Raw genomic sequence first — 21,036 nt, 5'->3', positions numbered from 1 at the left:
AACAAAATCCCCTCTGCTCCATCCTTACATACTAATCAGATTAAAAAATAAAGAAAAGAGCTTATAAAATATTGTAAAGCTAGAAGCAAAGTGTTCTTTGAATCTCAGAAATCACCCCATGGTATCCTCAACCTCAGCATGTATTACTGTCCTCACCAAAAAACTGATCAGTAAAAGTTTCCACACTGTTATGACTATATTTGTTTAAATAAAAAAAAAAAAAAGGCACGTGTATCTCCATTGACCCAGGCATATGGCAAGCAATCTGAACTATCTGAGAGAAGGGACTGACAGATCCAGACTAAGACAGCCAGAGGTGCCAGGGCAGCCTCTCTGAAGGAGTCCTACCTTCATCAGGTGCTTGTTGACCCACTTGGTGAACGTCTTCTTCTGAACACGGTCCCGTTCATCTGTAAAGCAAACACACAAAAGGCACTGGCTTAGCACTACCTGGGCAACAAGTTCCCATACCGCTGCCTTGCCCACACTCCAGTTTCTCCAGGATGGTGGAGGCAGTTTCCACAGAACTCCGAGACAGTGTCTTGTTGTTGGGAAGTTTTGGCCTATCTGAACTTCCTCTTCTGTCCTGACCATGTTGTCACTTTACAGATTAGACAGAATCATATGTCTCAAAAACCATGTCACGGCAAGGTCTCCTTAGCATCATAATTCTCTGGGGAGCAGAGTGATATCCTGCTTCCCCCACAGCAAGCTCCAAAAACTCAAAGCTGTAAATACCACCAACAGAAGGGGTGGAGTGGCCTTGGCATTTGGGACACTCATATTGCAAAGGTTAAATCTCACTCTTCATATACTGATCTGCCTGATCAGTGCTCTGCTCCCTCCCTCTCCTACCCCAGTACTTCCCTCATTCCAATTTCCTCACCAGCCATTACCAACCAGCCAAACTCTCAAAGCTGCCCAGTTTACCCTCACTGCACATCTCCTCCCTCCCTCCCTTCTCCTAAGTCTCACTGAGCCCCCATTTCTTTGTAGGCAAACTCTCCTTCATTCTCAATTTTGTTCACCTCTTTAACAGAAACATGACTGACAATACTTGACAATAACGGGGCTCCACAGAGGCCCGTCCTGCAGAAGACTCACTTTTTCCCACAACTGCCAATCCCCCAGAGTCACTTCCATACCACTGATCCATCAGCCCCTCTCCTTTGCTATTTGAAGCCCATGCCATCCCCTATACCATCTTCTTCAAATCATCCTCACCATCATTGACCATTCCCTACCGCCCACCACCTCCACATGGCAGAACTACCTTAACATTCCTGACAACTTGGTCTTATATCCATGGACCCAAGGGTCCGCAGATGGGTTTGGAATTGAACCACCTAATTGCATGCAAAATTTTTGGTGTTATGTACATAGTGGGAAGAAAAACCACCCATAGCTTTTCACAAAAAAGTTAAGAAGAGTCGGTCTCTACATTCTCCCAGAATGATTTAATCTACTCCCATGGTTTCAACTGTAACCTATACACTGATAATTTCTAAATCCATATCTTCAGCTCAAGCCTGTATTCTAAATATCACTCTCATATGTCCAATTGCCTCCTAAAAATTTCATGCTCATCTCAAACTCAACTAGTGTAAAAAACTGAACTCTTATTTTTTTCCCTGCTTCTAATAGGTTTCCCTGCTATAATCCATTATGGACTGAATGTTTGTGTCCCCTCAGTATTCATATGTTGAAATCCTAACTCCCAACATGATAGTAACAGGAGGTAAGGCCTTTGGGAGATGATTAGGTCATGATGGTGGAGCCCTGATGAATGAGATTAGCGTCCTTATAAAAGGGACCCCAGAGAGCTCTCTCACTCTCTTTCTGCCATGAGAGGGTACAGTGAGAAAACAGATGTCTATGAACCAGCAAGAAGGCTCTCACTAGACACTAAATCTGCAGTTGCCTTGATCTTAGAATTCCAGCTTCCAGAACTGTGAGAAATAAATGTTTGCTGTTTAAGCCACCCAGTCCAAAGTTTTATTATAGCAGCCGCAACTAACTAAGACATCATTCTTCTCCACGCTGCCAGCAATCCTTCTGACAAGACTGATCTTGTTATTGTCCACCTTAAAATCCTTCAGTGACTCCTTATCCTCCTAATAATATTAATAGTTAACATTTATTGAGCACCTACTTATGTGCTAAGCACCTTACATATATTATTTCTAATGTTCAACAACCCTGAAAGATAGAAATTATTTTACTGCAAAGATAAAGCCCAGAGAGGTTAAGTAACTTGCCTGAGATCACAAGGTAGGTAATGAAGTCAAATTTGAACTCATCTCCACTGGATTCCAAAGGCTGATGCCTCCATTCAGGATAATATTCAAACTCTTTTTAGCTTGGGATCTAAGACCCATTATGATGTGATGCCTGCCTGCCACTCATCCCTCTCTACTCTTTCATAAAAATTCCAGCCTTCTGAACATTCTTGCCAAAACGCAATCTTGCCTTTGTATTTACTGTTCCCTTTGCGTGGAATATAGCTCCCCACTTCTCTGACTACTCTTTCTTCAGCATTCAACTCAACTATCACCTCCTCCAGCAGCTTTTCCTACCCCTTACATACTTAGGTGATCTGCCTCTTGTGCTTACTGCGAGGTATCATAGTTTGTCTATCTGTCCTACTCTACAGGAGCAATCTGAGAACAGGCCGAGGGTAGGAATGAAAGCCCGCATTTGAGGCACGAAGTTCTGTGTTCTGATTCAACATAGCCTACAAATAGTCCCAGTGCATTGGGGCCGGCCCGGTGGCGTAGCAGTTAAGTGAGCACGCTCCGCTTTGGTGGCCCAGGGTTCACCGGTTTGGATCCCGGGCGCACACTGACACACCGCTTGTCAAGCCATGCTGTGGCAGCGTCCCCATATAAAGTAGAGGAAGATGGGCACAGCATGTTAGCCCAGGGCCAACCTTCCTCAGCAAAAAGAGGAGGATTGGCATTGGATGTTAGCTCAGGGCTAGTCTTCCTCACAAAAAAAAGCAAATGAGAGAAGAGCCTCTGCCTGTTTCCCTGAGAGCCACAGAAAAATCACAAGTGGTTCAAGAAGCCCAAGAAGCACCAACCACCTGGAAATCTAAAAATGAGATACCTGAGCTAACACAGAAGGGAAATAGAGGGTCGGAATAGGCTTGTTCCTTGACCTCGTGAAGTTTACAATCTAGCGGCAGAGATCAACATGTAAATAATTAACAATAACACCAAGCAAATAACACACCAGACACACGCTGTGCAAAATCATGCCGACAAACACAGAGTTGATTAATTCTGACAGAGGGGTAGGAGAAGAGTTCATGGAAGGCATGGTGTTTGAGTTAAACCTTGAATGACAAGCAGGATTTTGGCAGCCCAAAAACAGGTTAAGGAATTCTAAACTGAAGAAAAAATATGAGCAATGATTTGGAGACTTATAAATACACAGGATGTGTTTTAGGGAATGGTATGGCTACGCGCACTGCATACAGTTAGCAATGTAATGAGAAAGGAAGCAAGGTCACCTGAGGCCAAATCACTCCAGAAAGCTGGAGTGAGAACTATGTCCTTAATTCAGATAAAAGAATACCATTGAAATTTTCTGAACCAGAAGCTGTTTTGGAAAGATTAATCCGGCATTGGACTTTAGGCCAGATTGCAGCAGAGACACTAAGAGGTAGAAGAACAAGTTAGAGGCCTAGTGACAGACAAAAAAAGAAATCTAAGAGCATGAACTAGGACAGAGGCAGCAGGAATGTAAAGAGGGCAGGCCGATCCCCAAGACACTATAGAAGCAGAAACAATAGGCCTTAACTATTGACTAGATGTGTTAAGGAAAGGGAAAGTTCCAGATAATTCTAATGTTTCTAGTCAGAGCAACTGGGAGGAGTGGTACCTTGAGATAAGGAAAATAGAAGGAGGCACAGATTGGGTGAGAGTAGGTTGGGTGAAGCAAAAGAAAAAGAATGAGGTGTTGGCAGGACCTTAGGTCTAGAATTCAGAAGAGCAGTCAGAATTGAGGATACAGATTTGAAGCTAACAGTTGACAGCTGAGGCTATGACAAGTAGAGCAGATAGCCTATTTCAACAAATCTTCCTAAAGCACCACTTTGCTCATATCATCCCTCTATTCAAAATCCTTTTTTTTTTTAATAATTTTATTTATTTATTTACTTTTCCCCCAAAGCCCCACTAGATAGTTGTATGTCACAGTTGCACATCTTTCTAGTTGCTGTATGTGGGACGCGGCCTCAGCATGGCCGGAGAAGCGGTGCGTAGCTGCGCACCCGGGATCCGAAACCGGGCCGCCCAGCGGCAGAGTGCGCGCACTTAACCACTAAGCCACAGGGCCGGCCCTCAAAATCCTTTCATAGCTCCCAGAAAACCAGAGGATCAAGTCTAAGTCCTTCGTTTCCATAGTCCACTACAACTATTTGAAATTCGATTCCAGTTTTTATTCACTGTGTTAGGTGGCTGGAGGAGATAAAGATAAAACATGGCCTCTGACCTGAAGGAATTTACAATCAATCTACTCTTCCAACTTTATCTTTAGACTCTCCCCTCCATGACTCAACTACAAACATTGAGATCTCATTGTGTTCACCCTCTTCCCCCTATTGGAATTTCTACCTCCTTTTCTTGGTTTATCTAATTTAGAGCCTCCTTACAAGGTCAAGCTGAAGTCCCACTTCTCCCTTTACATCTTTCTGGCTATGCCAGCTACCTCTGGATGCCTGTAGATGCCTGTGTTTACTCAATTTACTTGGCACCAAGCATACAAAACCCATTGTTAGATATCTCTATATGTAAATCCTATTTCTCTGATTGTTAGATATCTCTATACGTAAATCCTATTTCTCTATCTGAACTTGAGCTCTTTGGAGTCAAGAACTACATTTTAAATTTCCTTAAATATCCAACATTTAGGATAATAGTAGGCACTCAAGAATACTCATTCATTTAACAAATATATACTGAGAGCCCACTATGTGCCAAGGACACTTCTACAAGGACACTTTAAGATGGTATTTTCAAAGCCAGACTAAGAAGTATTCTCAAATAATAATTAAAAGACTGCTTTTCAGCAGGGAGCAGGCATTTCCATTTGGATGTCCCTTCTACAGTTACAGCTTTCCTAAATTCTTCTTGCCACATCCGGACCCAGGAGACTTTGCACCACTTAATGTAAACTCAAAGAAAATGGGCTGGAGGCCGGCTCGGGGTTTCCGGGTTTGGATCCTGGGCACGGACCTCCGCACCGCTCATCAAGCCACTCTGCGGTGGCATCCCATATATAAAGTGGAGGAAGATGGGCACAGATGTTAGCTCAGCGACAATCTTCCTCAAGCAGAAAGAGGATTGGCAACAGATGTTAGCTCAGGGCCAATCTTCCTCACAAAAAAAAAAAGGAAGAAAGAAAATGATTAAGCAATTAAAATGTTCTTACCAATAATGTATAATGGCACCAGCATTAAAAGTGATACCTATCCTCAGAAGTATATAAGTCAACTTTGAGAGATAAGTCTGACTTAGATATTTATTGTGTTTACTCTGTGTCAGGCACTGTGTGAAGCCTGTCTCATTTAGTATTTGACTTAATCCTCACAACTCTAGCAAGTATGCATGATTTATCCTCATTTTATAGTTCAAATTGATGCTCAGAAACACTTATTAGTAATTTGCTAGGGGCCGGCCCCGTGGCTTAGTGGTTAAGTGCGCACGCTCCGCTGCTGGTGGCCCTGGTTCGGATCCCGGGCGCGCACCGACGCACTGCTTCTCCGGCCATGCTGAGGCCGCGTCCCACATATAGCAACTAGAAGGATGTGCAGCTATGACATACAACTATCTACTGGGGCTTTGGGGGAAAAATAAATAAATAAAATTATTAAAAAATAATAATAATTTGCCAGAAGTCACATAATTAGTACATAGCAGAATCGAGATTCAAATCCAAGTCTGTCATTAACTTTCAACCATGGACTTTTAACCACCACATTCTACTCTGCCATGAAATTATTAGAAGGCAACATAATATAGTCCTAGATAACTAAGGGAAGAGGAGAGGTACAAACTATAAACAGGGACTCATGCAAGGCATCTATCACCAAGGGTTGGTGCAGACTTAGAATGTCTCAATGAGGATTGAGACTTGGGAACTTAGGGGAGTGATAACCCTAGAAACCTCAATGCAAAATTAAAATATTGTGTTATTTCTTAAGAAAACCTGAACTTTATTAATGATAATTCTTTGCACTATTGGGAATCAGAGAATACAGGGCAGAAATTAGATAAAGAAATAAGCCATGAGTAAGCATGGTGGCAAAAGAAAAGAGCCACAGAGATGGAGGGAGAGGCATACGAGGAGAAGGGAAGAGGGAGAGAAGCTCAGTAGTTTCTGGAGTATTAATTGGAGTAACATATTCAGAAAAATTAAATACTTCATAGATACAATGAGATACAGAGGCTTAAGAATCCTCAAAAAATCTTCTCAAAGATAAAGAAATCAAAGCCCAGAGAGATTTAAGAACTTAGATAAAGTCACATAGGGGCAGAATCGGGTCTATAACTTCAATTTGCTGGCCTCTAGTCTATGGTTCTTACCTTACAGGACACTCATCTCCCCTATTTGAGCCTGAGTTTGATCTATAAAGTGAGAGTTTGGACTAGGTCCATGGTGTCCAAATACCGCTCTGTGAATTAGCCATACAGAAATCACCTGGGGAGCTTGTGCTGGGCTAAGTGCTCCAAGATCATCTACTCCTCATGACTGAGTTAGGGTCTCTGTTAATCCCCTTTTAACAAATGCAGAAACCAACGCATAGAAAAGTTAAACACTTTTCCCAGTTCAAATAGCTGTTAAGTGGTAGAGCAGGAGCCCCATGCAGACAGTTTAGGAGCCCCATGCAGACAGTTTACGTCAAAATCCCTTCTCTTAATTATTAGGCTACACTGCCTCCAGGGGATTAAGTGAGGTAGGGTGAGCTGGGAGAATAATGTTTTTGCCCTGAAACTTTCCATAAAGATTCTAGACTTCCTTATATTTCTCTGCTGATTATAGAAAAAGGGCCCTTTTTATCTCTAAGCACTTTCAGATGCGGAAGATTCTTTCCTCTAGATCTCAGGAAGGAAATCTTAATGATACCGGAAAGATAAAAAGCTGGACTACATGGCAATAACTGACTAAAACTGACCCTCTTTGTGCCCCAAACATTATTATAGTACCAGCTTTGTTTCTCAAAAAGTGCTTAAATATTTGGCAGTACTGGCCTAGCAGTCAGGAGACGAGATCAGAACCCTAGCTCTGCTACCCTCTTCTGAGGTTTCTTTCGAGGTCCTCTCTCGAGCAAACAAACAGCGATTTCAATTTTAGTGAAAATCTGCCTATTTGGGTCACAATCTTGTTCTGTTTTAGAGGCATAGAGTATAAAATCAAAAGATATTAGTAGACTATTAATCCATTAGTTCCCAAACTTAGATTTCACAAATGTTCCAAAATAAATTACAAAACCTAAGTTGTCAACTTTTTATTTTGCTGAGTAAGACTATCCAAAAACTATCTACCATCTAATAACAACTCTTTTGTAAAATAAAGGACAGACATTTTAACATAAAAAAAGTAGGAAGGGCAATTTCAGAATAAAGGAAAGTTCTTTAAGTAAGTTTAGCTTTATGAAAGGCACACTAACATTTTCCTTATCTTTTTCATTTTACAGGGAATTGAGGAGTTGATGTCTCATTCCAGCACCAGTCTGTACACCCTACAGTTTGGAAGCCAAGGAAACCTAGGGCCAAAAAGCCTAGGCCACTTGCTCAAGGTCACAGAACATTATTTAAATTAATTCTTCTCCTTTATCAAGAGAGCTCTAAGTCACAGCCAACATGACTCTTCTCCTAGCCTCCCATTCTTCTTTAGGTCCTTTCCCCAGACCACCTTCAAGCCTTTTTCCTTCCTCACAGCTGGCAGAAGAGACTAAGTGTAAAGGGAATTAGCAGTCAGCCCCAAAGAGGAAACCTAGGCCATGACTCCTCCCTCCACCCCCACCCCGATCATCCAGTCTGCTCAGAGGTGGACTCCGTAACCAACCAACTTCTGCTAAAAATACACCCTGGACTTTCAGAACTGTGCAACATAATTTAAAAGTGGTTTCCTGATACAGGCAGAAGCATGAGCATGAATTCAATCTCTATAAAAAAGTCCCACACCCACAGCTTAGGCTCTTAACTGCCAGTCACTACAAGCTTATGAAGTTCCCCAGGAAGTAGGGCACCCAGTCTATTCCATTGCACATTTTAACAAGCCCAAAGGTTGAAATGCCTGCAAGGCTTCAAAGCCCATGCATTCCTATGAGTCAATGAGAGCAAGGGCTATTTGGGATCCTCAGGCCCAGACAAGGAAAAAAACTTCACATACTAACCCATACAGCACATGCGGCACACCAGGTGGGCGTTGAACTCCTGCTCATCTTGGTAACCAGGCCACATGGCGCCCCTATGTCTGCTGACACCGCCTAAAAGGAGGGTGTCCCAAAGACCCTCCAGCTTGTGGCCTGTGCACCCTCTGCAGCTCCTCAAAAATGGCTTTGAGGGAAACAGAGACAGATAGCCAAAGTGCTGTGCGATGAACAAGAGAGAGACAGCAGAAGTACAGAGAAGTGGCTCCACCCACCACTTCCTACTGACCTCCTCCTCCCCTTGAGGTCAGAGAGGAAGCTCCTCCCTGGGTCCAGGTCTTCAGGCAAATAGCATCCTATTCAAAAGCGGCACCAGCTCAGTGTTTTCAGACCAACAGCAGTACGAAGAGGTAAGAGCTTCATATGCAAAAGTCCAGCCGAGTTATTAAGTGAGTGAGCCTGAGCAGGTAGAAGCTGGTCTTTGTGTTACCCTCCATTTGCAGAGCAGTGACCTGGTGAATCTCAGACAGTTGCAGGAGAGCTGGTGAGGTAAAACGGCTTACTGCCAAGTCAGGAACAGTGCATCCATTGCCCAATAACCTGCTCCTCGGGCTTGCCTCTTCTCAGGCAGAAGTACATATAAAGTGTTAACCAATTCAGAAAGTCCCACAATGAGAGACTACAAAGGAACAAGCCCATACACTGTCCGCTGCCAACAGATTCCTAGATTCCAAATGGAGCTTCATTTCCCCACATTTATAGCTGCCCAAAGGGAAGAGTCACAGTCTCTCCCCAATGATTCCACTTCCTTTACAGAGCACCCAGACCCAGCCAGCCTCTCAGGTAGATTAGCATGGCAGATTTCATCAACTTCAAAAATACCACTTGCTTGTTGCTCCATTCTTTCCCCTCATCCAGCCAGGAATGTCATCCCCAAGTCCCCTTCCCCTCCCGAGACCCTCCCACTTTGTCTTTGCAGTCAGCGCACTTAACTCAGCTGTGCCAGAAATCCCTTTATCCATCAGTGGAAGGCTGCCTGCTTGTTTGTCCAACTTGTTTTCTGAGTCTTGGCTAATTGTACCAGACACTGGAATGTTGAAGAAACACAATGAAGGGCTTTTTCATTCAGATGGCCCAGCCCATCTATTGCTTCTTCACAATTCTGACTCAACCAGGGGATAGAAAATCGGAGCCTCTGTCAATGTCAGGACAACACTCTGATCCTGGCCCCAAACCACTCACAAAGGCCCCACTGCAGATAAGGGCCTAATCACTGGCCCTCTGCTCTAGCTCCCTAAATAGAACAACTTCTTCAGGCTAATGCTACTTCCAATCCTGTTCCTGAAGGCAAGGAGGGAGGGGCAGCACCCAGGAAAGCAAGTTTCCAGAGATTAACCCAGAAGACTGCAAGTGAGAAAAGGTAAACACGAGCCTGCTTGCAGGCTACTGAGTTTAGTTGAGAAGAGCCCTGTCCCTCAAAGCTTCCTTCTCTCAGAGGAAGGAAGTCCCTTAGAGCTTCCTCAGTCCCTCAGAGCTTTCTTCAGCCCCTACTGGGCATCCCTCCCACCTACAAACTGGTAGTAATCCTGTTACTACTTACTAATAACAGGACTCACAACTGACTTTATCCCTCCTTGACTATGCTCCCAGTCACCCCGATAACCTATGACAACTCTACTACGTTTGTTCCTCTTATTAGGAAGAGTCCTCCTAGAATGTACCTTATCCTAGGAAAAGAAATGCATGAGAAATAGGGAAGAGAGAAGAAAAGGGAATAAACATTCCCTGATTCATATTTAGTAACCTTTTCCTTTATTAGATTTAAATTCCTTGAGTGCTGGGACTATCTTCGGTCTTCATATCCCAGGCTCTAACAGATTTAGAAGGCAGACAATAACCTAAGCTAAAATTAATTAAGCACCTACTGTAACTGTTAGTTCACAGGTAATGTGCTGAGAACTTTAAATATCATTTCATTTAGTCCCAACAGCAATTCTCTAGGAAAGGTGTTATCATTTCCATTTTGGAGAAGAAAATACTTTAAAAAGGTTAAATAACTTGACCAGATTATATATCCATCTGTCCAGCTCCAAAGCTATGCCTCCTGTTAGACCCTGCTGTCTCTGAGAGAGACCTAAACCAGAACAACTAAACTAGGTGGGGGAGCTGTATATGTAAGGAGGCGGAGTATTCCTGGGAAGGTTAAGAAATAAAAACACATGACTATGGCCAACTGGAGATTTACGGCATATCCCAAATGAATATGTGGGGCAACTTTTAGAAATAATAAATAATTTTGCAGTCTCCAAAAATCAAAATAATCAATTCTGGGTAAGGTGTGAGGAAGGTGAACCAAAGCCTGCCTTTTCCTCACTCCCCTGGCATCCACAGAACCCATTTTCCCTGCAGGCACTGCAGACTGAGGCAAGTAGGCGAGTTTTGGGGACAAGGTCAGTCTAGCTGGCAGGAGACAGGCCTTGCCTTTAGGATCCTAGGAGGTCTTGAGCCTCAAAAGGGAAGCTGCTGCTGACAGTAGGAAGGAGACTTTGATTAAGACAGTCAGTTCCTGATTAGCCAGAGGAAACCAGCCTCTATAGTGATTATCCAGGCGATTCCCCTTCTTTTTTGCCCAACTTTTAGTCATTTCATAGTTTACGAGATGTCCAGAGATGTCAGAGCCAGGAAAAGGTAAATCTGGCTGCTATATGCAGATCTTTAAAACGTTGAGTGGAGGGAAGCGCTTCAAGCCAGTATTTCCACATATGTCTAGAAGTTATCCAAGAATTTACAGCTACTGGCTTTCTTATAATAGCATGGAAAATTGAAGCTATACATTTAATTTATTTCCTAAAACACTCAAATCACCCAATATTAAGGATATTCAAGAAGACACAGAAGTCTTTCCTTCTCATAATATATCGCTAACTTTTTATATACTCCCATATTGGCTTCTATCACATTTCTCAATTCCCAGCTGTAAAGACAAGCATTTATATTTTGTTTCAGCAGTCCACAGGAAAGTACTATATCTTCAATGATATCTTTTGTGAAAAAAAGTATAATAATGATAGCAAACAATTATATAGTCCTTACCATGTGCAGAATATATTCTAAGAATGAACTCAAAACAACCACGCAGTATTTTTAACCCCATTTTATAGATGAGGAAACAGAGGCCCAGACAGATTAACGTCACTCCGCCAGTAGGGGCAGAGGCAGGATGAAAATATAGGCAGTCTGACCGCGGACTCTCAACCACAATTCCATACTACTTCCAAGTACAGGCCAGATGATTGCATTGCCAGAATCACAGAAAATTAGAGACCTCAGTCTTTTTCTTCTCATATAGATCAGACATTTGAAGTCCAGAGGAATTAAGCAACCTGTCTAACATCACATAGTAGTACACAGAAGAACCAGGGCTTAGAACCCAGATCTTCTGACTCCAAGTTGGGTGGTCTTTCTGCCACATTGCACAAATCTAGACAAAAATAGCTAAGGAAAGAGAAAGACAAAGACTCCACCTTGATTAAAACACCTAATGCTTTAGTTATTTGAGCAAAGACATATTAGATATATGACTTTAAATATTTATTATTTTCCTATTATATGCTCAACAAATTTTTAGATAATACAAATGGAGGATGCCCAGCTAATGTCATAAATGGAGGAATCAAAGTTCAAAGCAATCTCAAAAAATACACCAAATTTCATAAAACAAAATTTAACTAGGATACCTTTAAGTCTTGTGCTAAAGCTCAAGAAAACCAAAGGCATAGCAGTCTCTAGAGGGGAGACAACAACAGTTCACTTACAGGGTTTGGCCATTTTGCAACTTAAATTTAAAATGACTCAATAGTGTGATGGAGCTGCTTATAAAAAACAAAGTGAGACAATCTAGTTTGTACTCCATAGGTCCAGATCCAGGGATTACAACTGGTAACGGTTGGGTGTTGGAAATGGAAAAAAACCTTAAGAGATTGGATTGTCCAACCCCTTCATTTTAAAGATAGAGGAAACAAGACCTTAGGGAAAAATCTGTCCTTTCTCAAACACACAAAAAATTCAAATCTTCTTCTCAAGTAGCCATAAAGCCCTTTTCCTGTTTATACTATCACAACATGGATATTAATAAACTAAAACAAAGGGCAACTCTATATCATTCAATTAAGCTATACAGAGCACCCCTCAGGCCACATATCAAGCTAAGTCAAGCCCAGTAAATACACAAATGAACATGGTCCCTGCTACAGCTTATATCTAACGCTATCTTAATTCCTTCATTTATTTGTTCAAGAAACATTTACTGACACCTATTTTGTCTCAGACACTTGAGAAACTGAGATGAATAAGAGTCCCGGCTCTTATACATCTTATAGTGTAACAGAACCTAATTAGAGAGAGAGACAAGCTAAGCAAGATGATGACAATACAAGTTTGAATAAGAAGTATTAACAGAGTGCTACTGGAGCACAGAAGAGGAACTCGTATTTCAGTCAACAAAGGCTTTCCAGAAGCGGTAACTACTTACCTTGAAGAGTAAGCATCAAGTAGTCCAGTTGAAAAGAGGGTACAGGCATTTCAGGTAGAGATCTACAAGGTTTTAAATGATGCTGGAGTACTGGGTGCTTGTAAGGCCAAGACAGGAAATGAAACTAGTGAAACAGGCAGGGGCAGATCAGGAAACACTTTTATGTCATGCTGAAGAATTTGAACATTCTTCTAAAAGCAGAGGGGGAGCTTTGATGGATTTTAAGCAGGAGTGACAGAGACAGCTCTGTATTTTAGAAAGATCACTCTGGCTACAGTCAGCAGACAGACTTGGGGGAGGGGGAGAGAATGGGGGAAATAGATTATTTCAACAGTCCTGGAGAGAAAAAAATGAAGACGAGATTATTTCAACAGTCCTGGAGAGAAAAAAATGAAGATGAAAACTAAAACAGTAGGAAGTTTTGGGAACAATGAGATAACATATGTGAATGCAAGTGTGGACAGGGTGTAATGAAAACTATTTAAAATTCCAAGCACTAATTGAGTGCTAAATTGTTTCTTATAGGTATTATATGGCTTCAGTACAAACTGTGTCTTCCTGTATCTTGTTTACATCTGTTGAGAGAGAGTGGCTTGGGAACGTGGTTGTAAAAGCCATGCACTTATATCACATAACCAGATCTCACCAATGGACCCACAACACCTAGAAAAAACAGCCAAGGAATAGTAATCAGTGATTCCTTCCCCACGTTTCTGCTGCACTCCCTTCACCTCTCTCTGCACGCACGCACGCACGCGCGCGCGCACACACACACACACACAGCCACATTTTCAAAGCAAAAACAATCTGTCCAAAGGGAATACTAGAATGATAAGGAGTTAGGAAATCATATGCAGTAATGGAAAGGGAAGTGTCTAGGTCGGCGAAGATAGCCTTCCAATATAAGCAAGCCTGACACCCAGAAGAGGGAGCAGACTTGATCAGGCAGAATTTGGACTAATGGGCGTAAATTATAAAGAGGCAACTTTCAGCTTAAAAAGGAACTCCCCAGTTACCAACACAATGAACAGTCCATAGGTTGTATGTTCTACAATCAGAGACCTTCAAGCAAAGGAAGAATGACTTCCGACAAGGGTAGGATAAAGTAAGGGGTTGGATTGGTTAAGATGTAAGGTCCTTTCCAACTCTTAGGGCAAAATAGAATATGTTATCAACTTTAAGAGTAGAAGAAGTCAGAAATCGATACACAGTAGGGATTTACTAGAACACGGTATCTTAGAACTGCAGCACTGAAAGGAACCGCAGAAACTATTGAGTGGTTTTCAACTCTTACAGAACACTTTTTCCAAACATATCTTATATGGAACTCAACATATAGAACATATAAAAGCAGTATTTAATAGCATAAATCAATTTTATAGGTTCAAATTTATGTTACTTCTTTTTTTTTTTAATAATTTATTTATTTTTTTTCCCCCAAAGCTCCAGTAGATAGTTGTATGTCATAGCTGCACATCCTTCTAGTTGCTGTACGTGGGACGTGGCCTCAGCATGGCCGGAGAAGCGGTGCGTCGGTGCGCGCCTGGGATGGAACCCGGGCCGCCAGCAGCGGAACACGCGCACTTAACCGCCAAGCCACGGAGCCGACCCTCCTTTTTTTCTTTTTGCTGAGAAAGACTTGCCCTGAGCTAACATCTGTTGCCAATCGTCTTCTCTTTTTTCCCTTTCCCTTTCCCCAAAGCCCCAGTACATAGTTGTATATTCTAGTTGTAAGTCCTTCTACGTGAGCTGCTGCCACAGCATGGCTACTGATAGACAAGTGGTGTGGTTCTGTACCCAGGAACTGAACCCCGGGCACCGAAACGGAGTGTGCCAAACTTTAACCACTAGGCCATCAGGGCTGGCTCTATGTTACTTATTTTAAAAGCAAATGACATAGCCAATCAGGTAATTTTGATTGAAATTAGAGTTTAATTAATTACAGTTATATCAGCCTCAGCATCTGGTTTATTTCTATATTGTGTTTTACTACAGAGAACCACTTTGGTTTTTTTTGTTTTTTTTTTTTTTTTTTTTTTGCTGAGGAAGATTCACCCTGAGCTAACATCTGTGCCAGTCTTCCTCTATTTTGTATGTGGGTTGCCACCACAGCATGGCCACTGACAAGCAGTGTAGGTCTGCGCCCAGGAACCAAAACCGGGCCATTGAAGCAGGCCATAGGGTCAGCCCCCAGAGAAGCATTTTCTAAAAACTGGTTTACACAAACAAACAAACAGTAACAGTTTGCCTGGTAATCTCAGGACACTTTTCAAATAAATTGATACAGGAGCCTACAAGAATAGCAGAAATATTTGATTCAAAGTTAAATAACTTCAATACCTAAAAACTATGTACATTCTTTATAATACATACATATGACTAGAAAAGTAGGACAAGAATCACAGAAACTTTTAATACAGACTAAGCCAATATTACTATGTTATCACTTAGTGATGTGTTACCCACTCACTATTATGGACTGAGCACCTGAGCCCACACAACTGAGCCTTGCCTAGAATTTTTTCTGCCCAAGGCCTATGTTCTACAATAATGTACACACTTCCAATTAGGGAAAAAAAAAAAAAGATCAGGTCAGAAAGGACAATCTTCACCTTCTTCTTCTTTTTTTTTTTTTTTTTTGTGAGGAAGATTAACCCTGAGCTAACATTTGTCACCAATCCTCCTCTTTTTTTGCTGAGGAAGACTGGCCCTGGGCTAACATCCGCGCCCATCTTCCTCCACTTTATGTGGGATGTTGCCACAGCACGGCTTGACAAGCGGTGCGTCGGTGAGTGCCCAGGATTGAACCCCGGGCTGTCGCAGCGGGAGTGCACACACTTAACCACTACGCCACCAGGCTGGCCCCTTCACCTTTTTAATCAAGTGTACATTTATAAGCAGTATAAATATATACACAGAGATGGTGGAGAAACTTTATTCTGGTGAGGTCCAAATGGCAGGTAGTACATTAGGAGTGTACACATTATTTTTAAATACACTTTAAAATAGATAAACTACATCTTTAAAATTGAAATTAAAATAAGTGCAGAATTTCTTAAGTACTTCCATGGAAGCTTTGGTATCCATAGTCTCCAATTTAAAAACCACTGCTCTAATTTTACAGATAAACTGAACATAGCACATTCCCAATATAACTATTAGGTACTAGAATCAAAGTTGTTTCATAGAAATAAAAAGCTTTTATAATGTACTTTTCTTTTTATTTCAATGTATTTTATGGCTGTTTATGAAACTAGTATTTCTAAAACATAAAAAGAAAGCACTTAAAAGATAGGGCTATCACTCCTAAGTTCCACAGAAAATCCTATACTGAAGATAAACTTTTAAAATATTAATCCATTAGTGGTTTAGAAATGTCATTACCATGATCCAGAGAAAGGAAAACAGCAGCCTCCACCTAAATGATATTTCTTTCTCACTACATATGAAATGGTACAGAGGGCCAAGTAACTCACGCCTGCCTCCTCCTTTCTTTCTAAACTCAAATAGAAGTTTACATTTCAGGAAAGTCACTTTGGGCTACCTTTTTAAACACACCACCACACAAGCGAACGTATTTCTAAATGTCTGTCTGTTTTTGCTGATAGAGACACACGCTGGGATCTGAATATTTAGTCAAAAGCTTTTCTGGGACTTACTGGAAAAGACACTGGGGAATGATTGAATCTAATTCTAATTCTATCAAGCATTCATGAACTTTTATTAGAAAGCTAAGTAATAAGTCATCACATCTCCATCTTAACTTGTAAGATACAAAGTAACAAGTGTCTCAATAGTTGGCTCGAACGTAGTAAGTGATCACAGTGATAGTACCAAGGCAATGAAGGCACTGAGATCCAAGGGTGTGCTCCAGGAAAAGTTAGACTTTATTAATCCTTAACTGTGAGGATTTATTTATTTAATTTTTTTTTTTTTGAGGAAGATCAGCCCTGAGCCAACATCCATGCCAATCCTCCTCTTTTTTTTTTTTTTTTTTTTGCTGAGGAAGACTGGCCCTGAGCTAACATCTGTGCTGATCTTCCTCCACTTTATGTGGGATGCCGCCACAGCATGGCCTGACAAGTGGTGCATCGGTGCACCCCCGGGAGCCAAACCCGGGCCGCCTGCAGCAGAGCGCAGGCACTTAACCGCTACGCCACGGAGCCGGCCCCTCAACTGTGAAGATTTAGAATCAGCTGAACATGGGGCCGATCTCTGCACTGGGTGTTTAAAAGCCAAGGGAATATAATGTAAATAATGGCAATATGGGAAGAAAGAAGGGTCTGCTACCATTTAACATCAGGGGCTGAATCCCTGGGGAAAGAAACAGTTAACTTCCTTGCATTGAACAGCATGGCTTGGACACACACAGAGTACACTGTGCAGCTGCCTGAGGGGAAAGGAACAGTTTCAATTATTTCAAAGAGAACAGAGGCACCCCAGTGTTCCAAGACGCACCTTGGCAAGGACACCACTCGACCCTGTCCTATCACTGACGTTTCCTCCTCTGCCTTTTCTCACCCGAATATACACCAAATCCTGAAACTTCTCTAATCCCACGTGTTTTCCCACATCTACACCTGGAGGAGGCTGACAGAGTGACTGTATGTTTTTGGTTAAAAAAAAGATCCAAAAACCACTTTCAGATTGAAAAAGTCAGGAAAGGAAGGGCTTGATTCTCTGAGGCAGGACACAAGTCAGCATAGTTGCCACTTCCCTCAGCTTCAAGCCCAGACATCACCTCATCAAACCAGCACCCTCCAGCCAGACGGCCTCATAGAACAAGAAAGTCTGGGTCCCAAAGGGGCCCCAGGGCAGCCCAGTTTCCTCAGTAGATCCACACACACACTCCGGACTGACGGCACCCCGGCTGAGAGGCTGTACTGGCCCTTTAAGGAAAGCAACTGGGAAGCCCTCCGTCACTTGCCCCACCCTCAAAACCCCCACAGTAGATCGGAAGAATAACTGGGCACCAATTACCTGCTTTGCCTCTGGCACATCTCTTCCAGTATAGAACACCGGCAATTCCAAGAATGTGAGTCAAAATAAAGATGGTTGGTGGCAAATAAGATGAATCTAAAAGAGGCATTTCCAGGCCTGCCCTTTCTCCTCCCCTGAGTTAGCCACAGCCTACAGCTCAGCGCAGGCCTCTGAATGCCTTTCTCCTGAGGTTACTGCTGTCCTGTGCTATCAGCACAGAGGCAGAGGCCGGCAGCTCAGTGGTGTCAGAAACTTCCTGGCGGCTTCTACTCCATCTCGCCTCTGCCTGTTTTTCAGCAGGCAGTAGTAGACGGGGACTAAAACTGTACAGAGTATCTCAGACAAAGCCCAGGAAACAACTGGCTAGAGGGGGTGGGGAAAGGGAAGGAGGAACCAGGAGAATGAAAAGGAGCCCCTAAGCTAGTGCTGAGCTGACTCAAACTCTATCTTTGGCATCCTCTGTTCAGCTTAAACAAACAAACCTCAGACCCTTCTGCGAGAAGGGAGGGTGTCTATCAGAGGACGTCACACTCTTAACTTTCCATTCTCAGCCTGGTTGGAACGCCAGACTTCAGGATGAAACCAAAAGAAAAAAGTCACAGAAGCGTTAGGGAACCACTTTCAGGGAGGAGGCAAAGTACATAAGGACGTATAAGCGTCCATAAATATCCTGGTACAATAGGAGGGCAACCCTTCCACACCCGCAGCCCGAGAGGCGGCAGCAAGGGACCTGAACATCACTACATAGAGAATCACACACAGAAAAAGCTCCATGAAACAGACTTGACATCAAGGCGCAATGAAGATGAGCAGGGAGAACAAAACTGTTTCACAAGTGTGTTTTAAGAGTTGAAAAGTCCACCTATTTCTACTAGCTGCCCAAGGGGGCACCAGGACATGCAATGACAGCAGAAAACAATGCTTTCCACAAAACTAAGGCCTGCTTACAAATGAAAACTTGATATGGACGTTATAGCAGCAACTGAAAACACTTGACCACCACACACCTACAAGAATGACTAAAATTAAAAAGACTGATAACATCAAGTGTGGGCAAGGATATGAAGCAACCAGAATTCTCATATACTGCTGGTGGGGATGTAAATTGGCACAATCACTCTAGTTTGGCAGTTTCTTATGAAGTTAAGCATACACATACCAGATAACCAAGCACTATCACTCAAGATTTTACCCAAGAAAAATGAAGACATGTGTCCACACAAAGACTTGTAAGTGAAGGTTTATAGCAGCTTTATTCAAAATAACTAAAAACTGGAAACAACCCAAAGTCCATCAACTGGTAAACTAATGAACAAATCATGATGTATCCATACAACAGACTACAACACAGCAATAAAAAAAGAACAAACTACTGATACATACAACAGCATGGATGAATCTCAAAAGCATATGCTACATGAAAGAAGCCAAACACAAAAGGCTACATACTGTATGATTCCATTTATATGACATTTTAGAAAAGAATACTATAGGGACAGAAATCAGAAAAGTGGTTGCCAGGGGCTGGGGGTAAGGGAAGAGAATTTACTATAAAGGAAGTTTAAGGGGTGATGGAAATGTTCTATATGCTAATTGTGGTGACGGTTCCACGACCACACACATTTGTCAAAACTCACTGAATTGTAGACCCAAAAGGGTGAGTTTTACTATATATAAATTATACTTTAATGAACCTAGCAAACACATTTAAAGGCTGGAAAGAAGTTTGCACAACCCAAGTTGAATACGCAAAGGTCTCACAGTACCACTGGCCCTCTCCTCCTCTGCTTTTCTCTGAAAAGATCTTTTACAAAATGAAGTGTGGACACACAACATAACATGGAAGACCCAATAGCAAAGAGCACATCTAACAACCTCTGTGATGCCCAGCATCCTTCACTCAGGGAAGGGTTATAGCCTCATCTCTCTACCAAACTAGCTCTTTATTTCTATGGTGCCTTTTATACCATGGTATATAAATATACTATATTCTTACAAATAAGCTTTTAAAAATGCAAATTGTTTTAGTATCTGTAAAGTTAGCTTTCGTTTTTTTTAAATAAAAGAAAAGTGTTTTAGATTTGACCAATCTACTAATCAGAAAGATAATAAAGGGCCCTTGATGGGGGAACTAATACAATATGAACGTTTTAATCTAGTGTCTAGATTATCTACAATTTTGTGCTGACCTACATTTCATGCATCCAATATTTACTGTGTACTATGTGCCAGGCCCTGTTCTAGGTACTGGGGACACAGTAGTGAAAACAAAGACCTTGCTCTCATGGGACTTATAAGTAGGGGAAGACCGAATATAAACACAAACAGGTAAATATATATAGTTTGTCACATAAATGCTATGGAGAACCCTAAAGGAGATGAAGAGGAGAAGGGAGTGCCAGTGGGGGAAAGTTTACATGCCAGTTTTTTATGTATAGGATGCTCAGGGAAGGCTTCTCTAACAAGGTGACATTTAAGCAGAGACCTAAAGCATATGAACAAACAAGCCACATGGCTATCTAGAGAAAGGACAAGCCAAACAAAGAAAACAGCAAGTGCAAAGTCCCTGAGGCAGAAGTAGGTTTGGTGTGTTTAGGTAACATGGAAGAAACTAGAATCACTAGAGCTGAAAGAGAGAAGGGGAGTGTCAGGAGATGAGACCAGAGAGGGAGCCAGACCACCTATGGCTATATAGGCCATTTGTAAGGACTCTGGCTTTTATTCCAAGTGAGATGGGAAACCTTTGGAGGGTTTTGTGTAAGAGAGTGACACGATTTAACTTAGGTTTTAGAAGGATCGCTCTTGCTGCTATATTGAGAACAGACTATTGAGAGGCAAGAGCAGGAAAACTATAATGCCATTACAATAATCCAAGTGGAAACTGGTAGCTGAGAAATGACGATAGCTGTGACCAGGGTGCGGTGCTAAGGATGGTGAGATGTGGTCGTATTCTGAATAAATTATAAAGAGTCATCAGGATCTGTTGTTAGACTGGATGTGGAGGGAGGTGGGAAAGAATAGGGTCAAGAATGGCTCCAAGGTTTTTGACCAGAGAAATTGAAAGAACAGAGCAGCTATTTCCTGAGATGAGGAAGACTGCCAGAGAAGCAGAGAGTTTGGGGTTTGTTGGTGGTGGTTGTTGTTT

The 21,036-nt window shown here is 42.1% G+C and overlaps 1 protein-coding gene across 10 annotated transcripts in view; it reads right to left on the bottom strand.

Moving 5' to 3' along the window:
* Nucleotides 1-21,036, bottom strand: part of MACF1 (microtubule actin crosslinking factor 1) — a 330,156-nt gene that overhangs the window by 210,399 nt on the left and 98,721 nt on the right. For 8 of the 10 annotated variants that reach the window (XM_058553754.1, XM_058553763.1, XM_058553761.1 and 5 more), the window contains exon 2: nt 349-410. In XM_058553754.1, coding sequence (XP_058409737.1) covers nt 349-410 — 62 coding nt within the window. Of the gene's footprint in view, nt 1-348; nt 411-8,404; nt 8,573-17,891; nt 18,150-21,036 lie in introns of those variants that run through there. The other 2 variants (XM_058553757.1, XM_058553759.1) reach the window with 2 other exon arrangements.

This window comes from Diceros bicornis, chromosome 13 (genome assembly GCF_020826845.1).
Source record: "Diceros bicornis minor isolate mBicDic1 chromosome 13, mDicBic1.mat.cur, whole genome shotgun sequence".
NCBI lineage: Eukaryota > Metazoa > Chordata > Mammalia > Perissodactyla > Rhinocerotidae > Diceros > Diceros bicornis.
The sequence above is the reverse complement of the archived record's forward strand: the minus strand, read 5'-3'. Positions and strand labels throughout refer to the sequence as shown.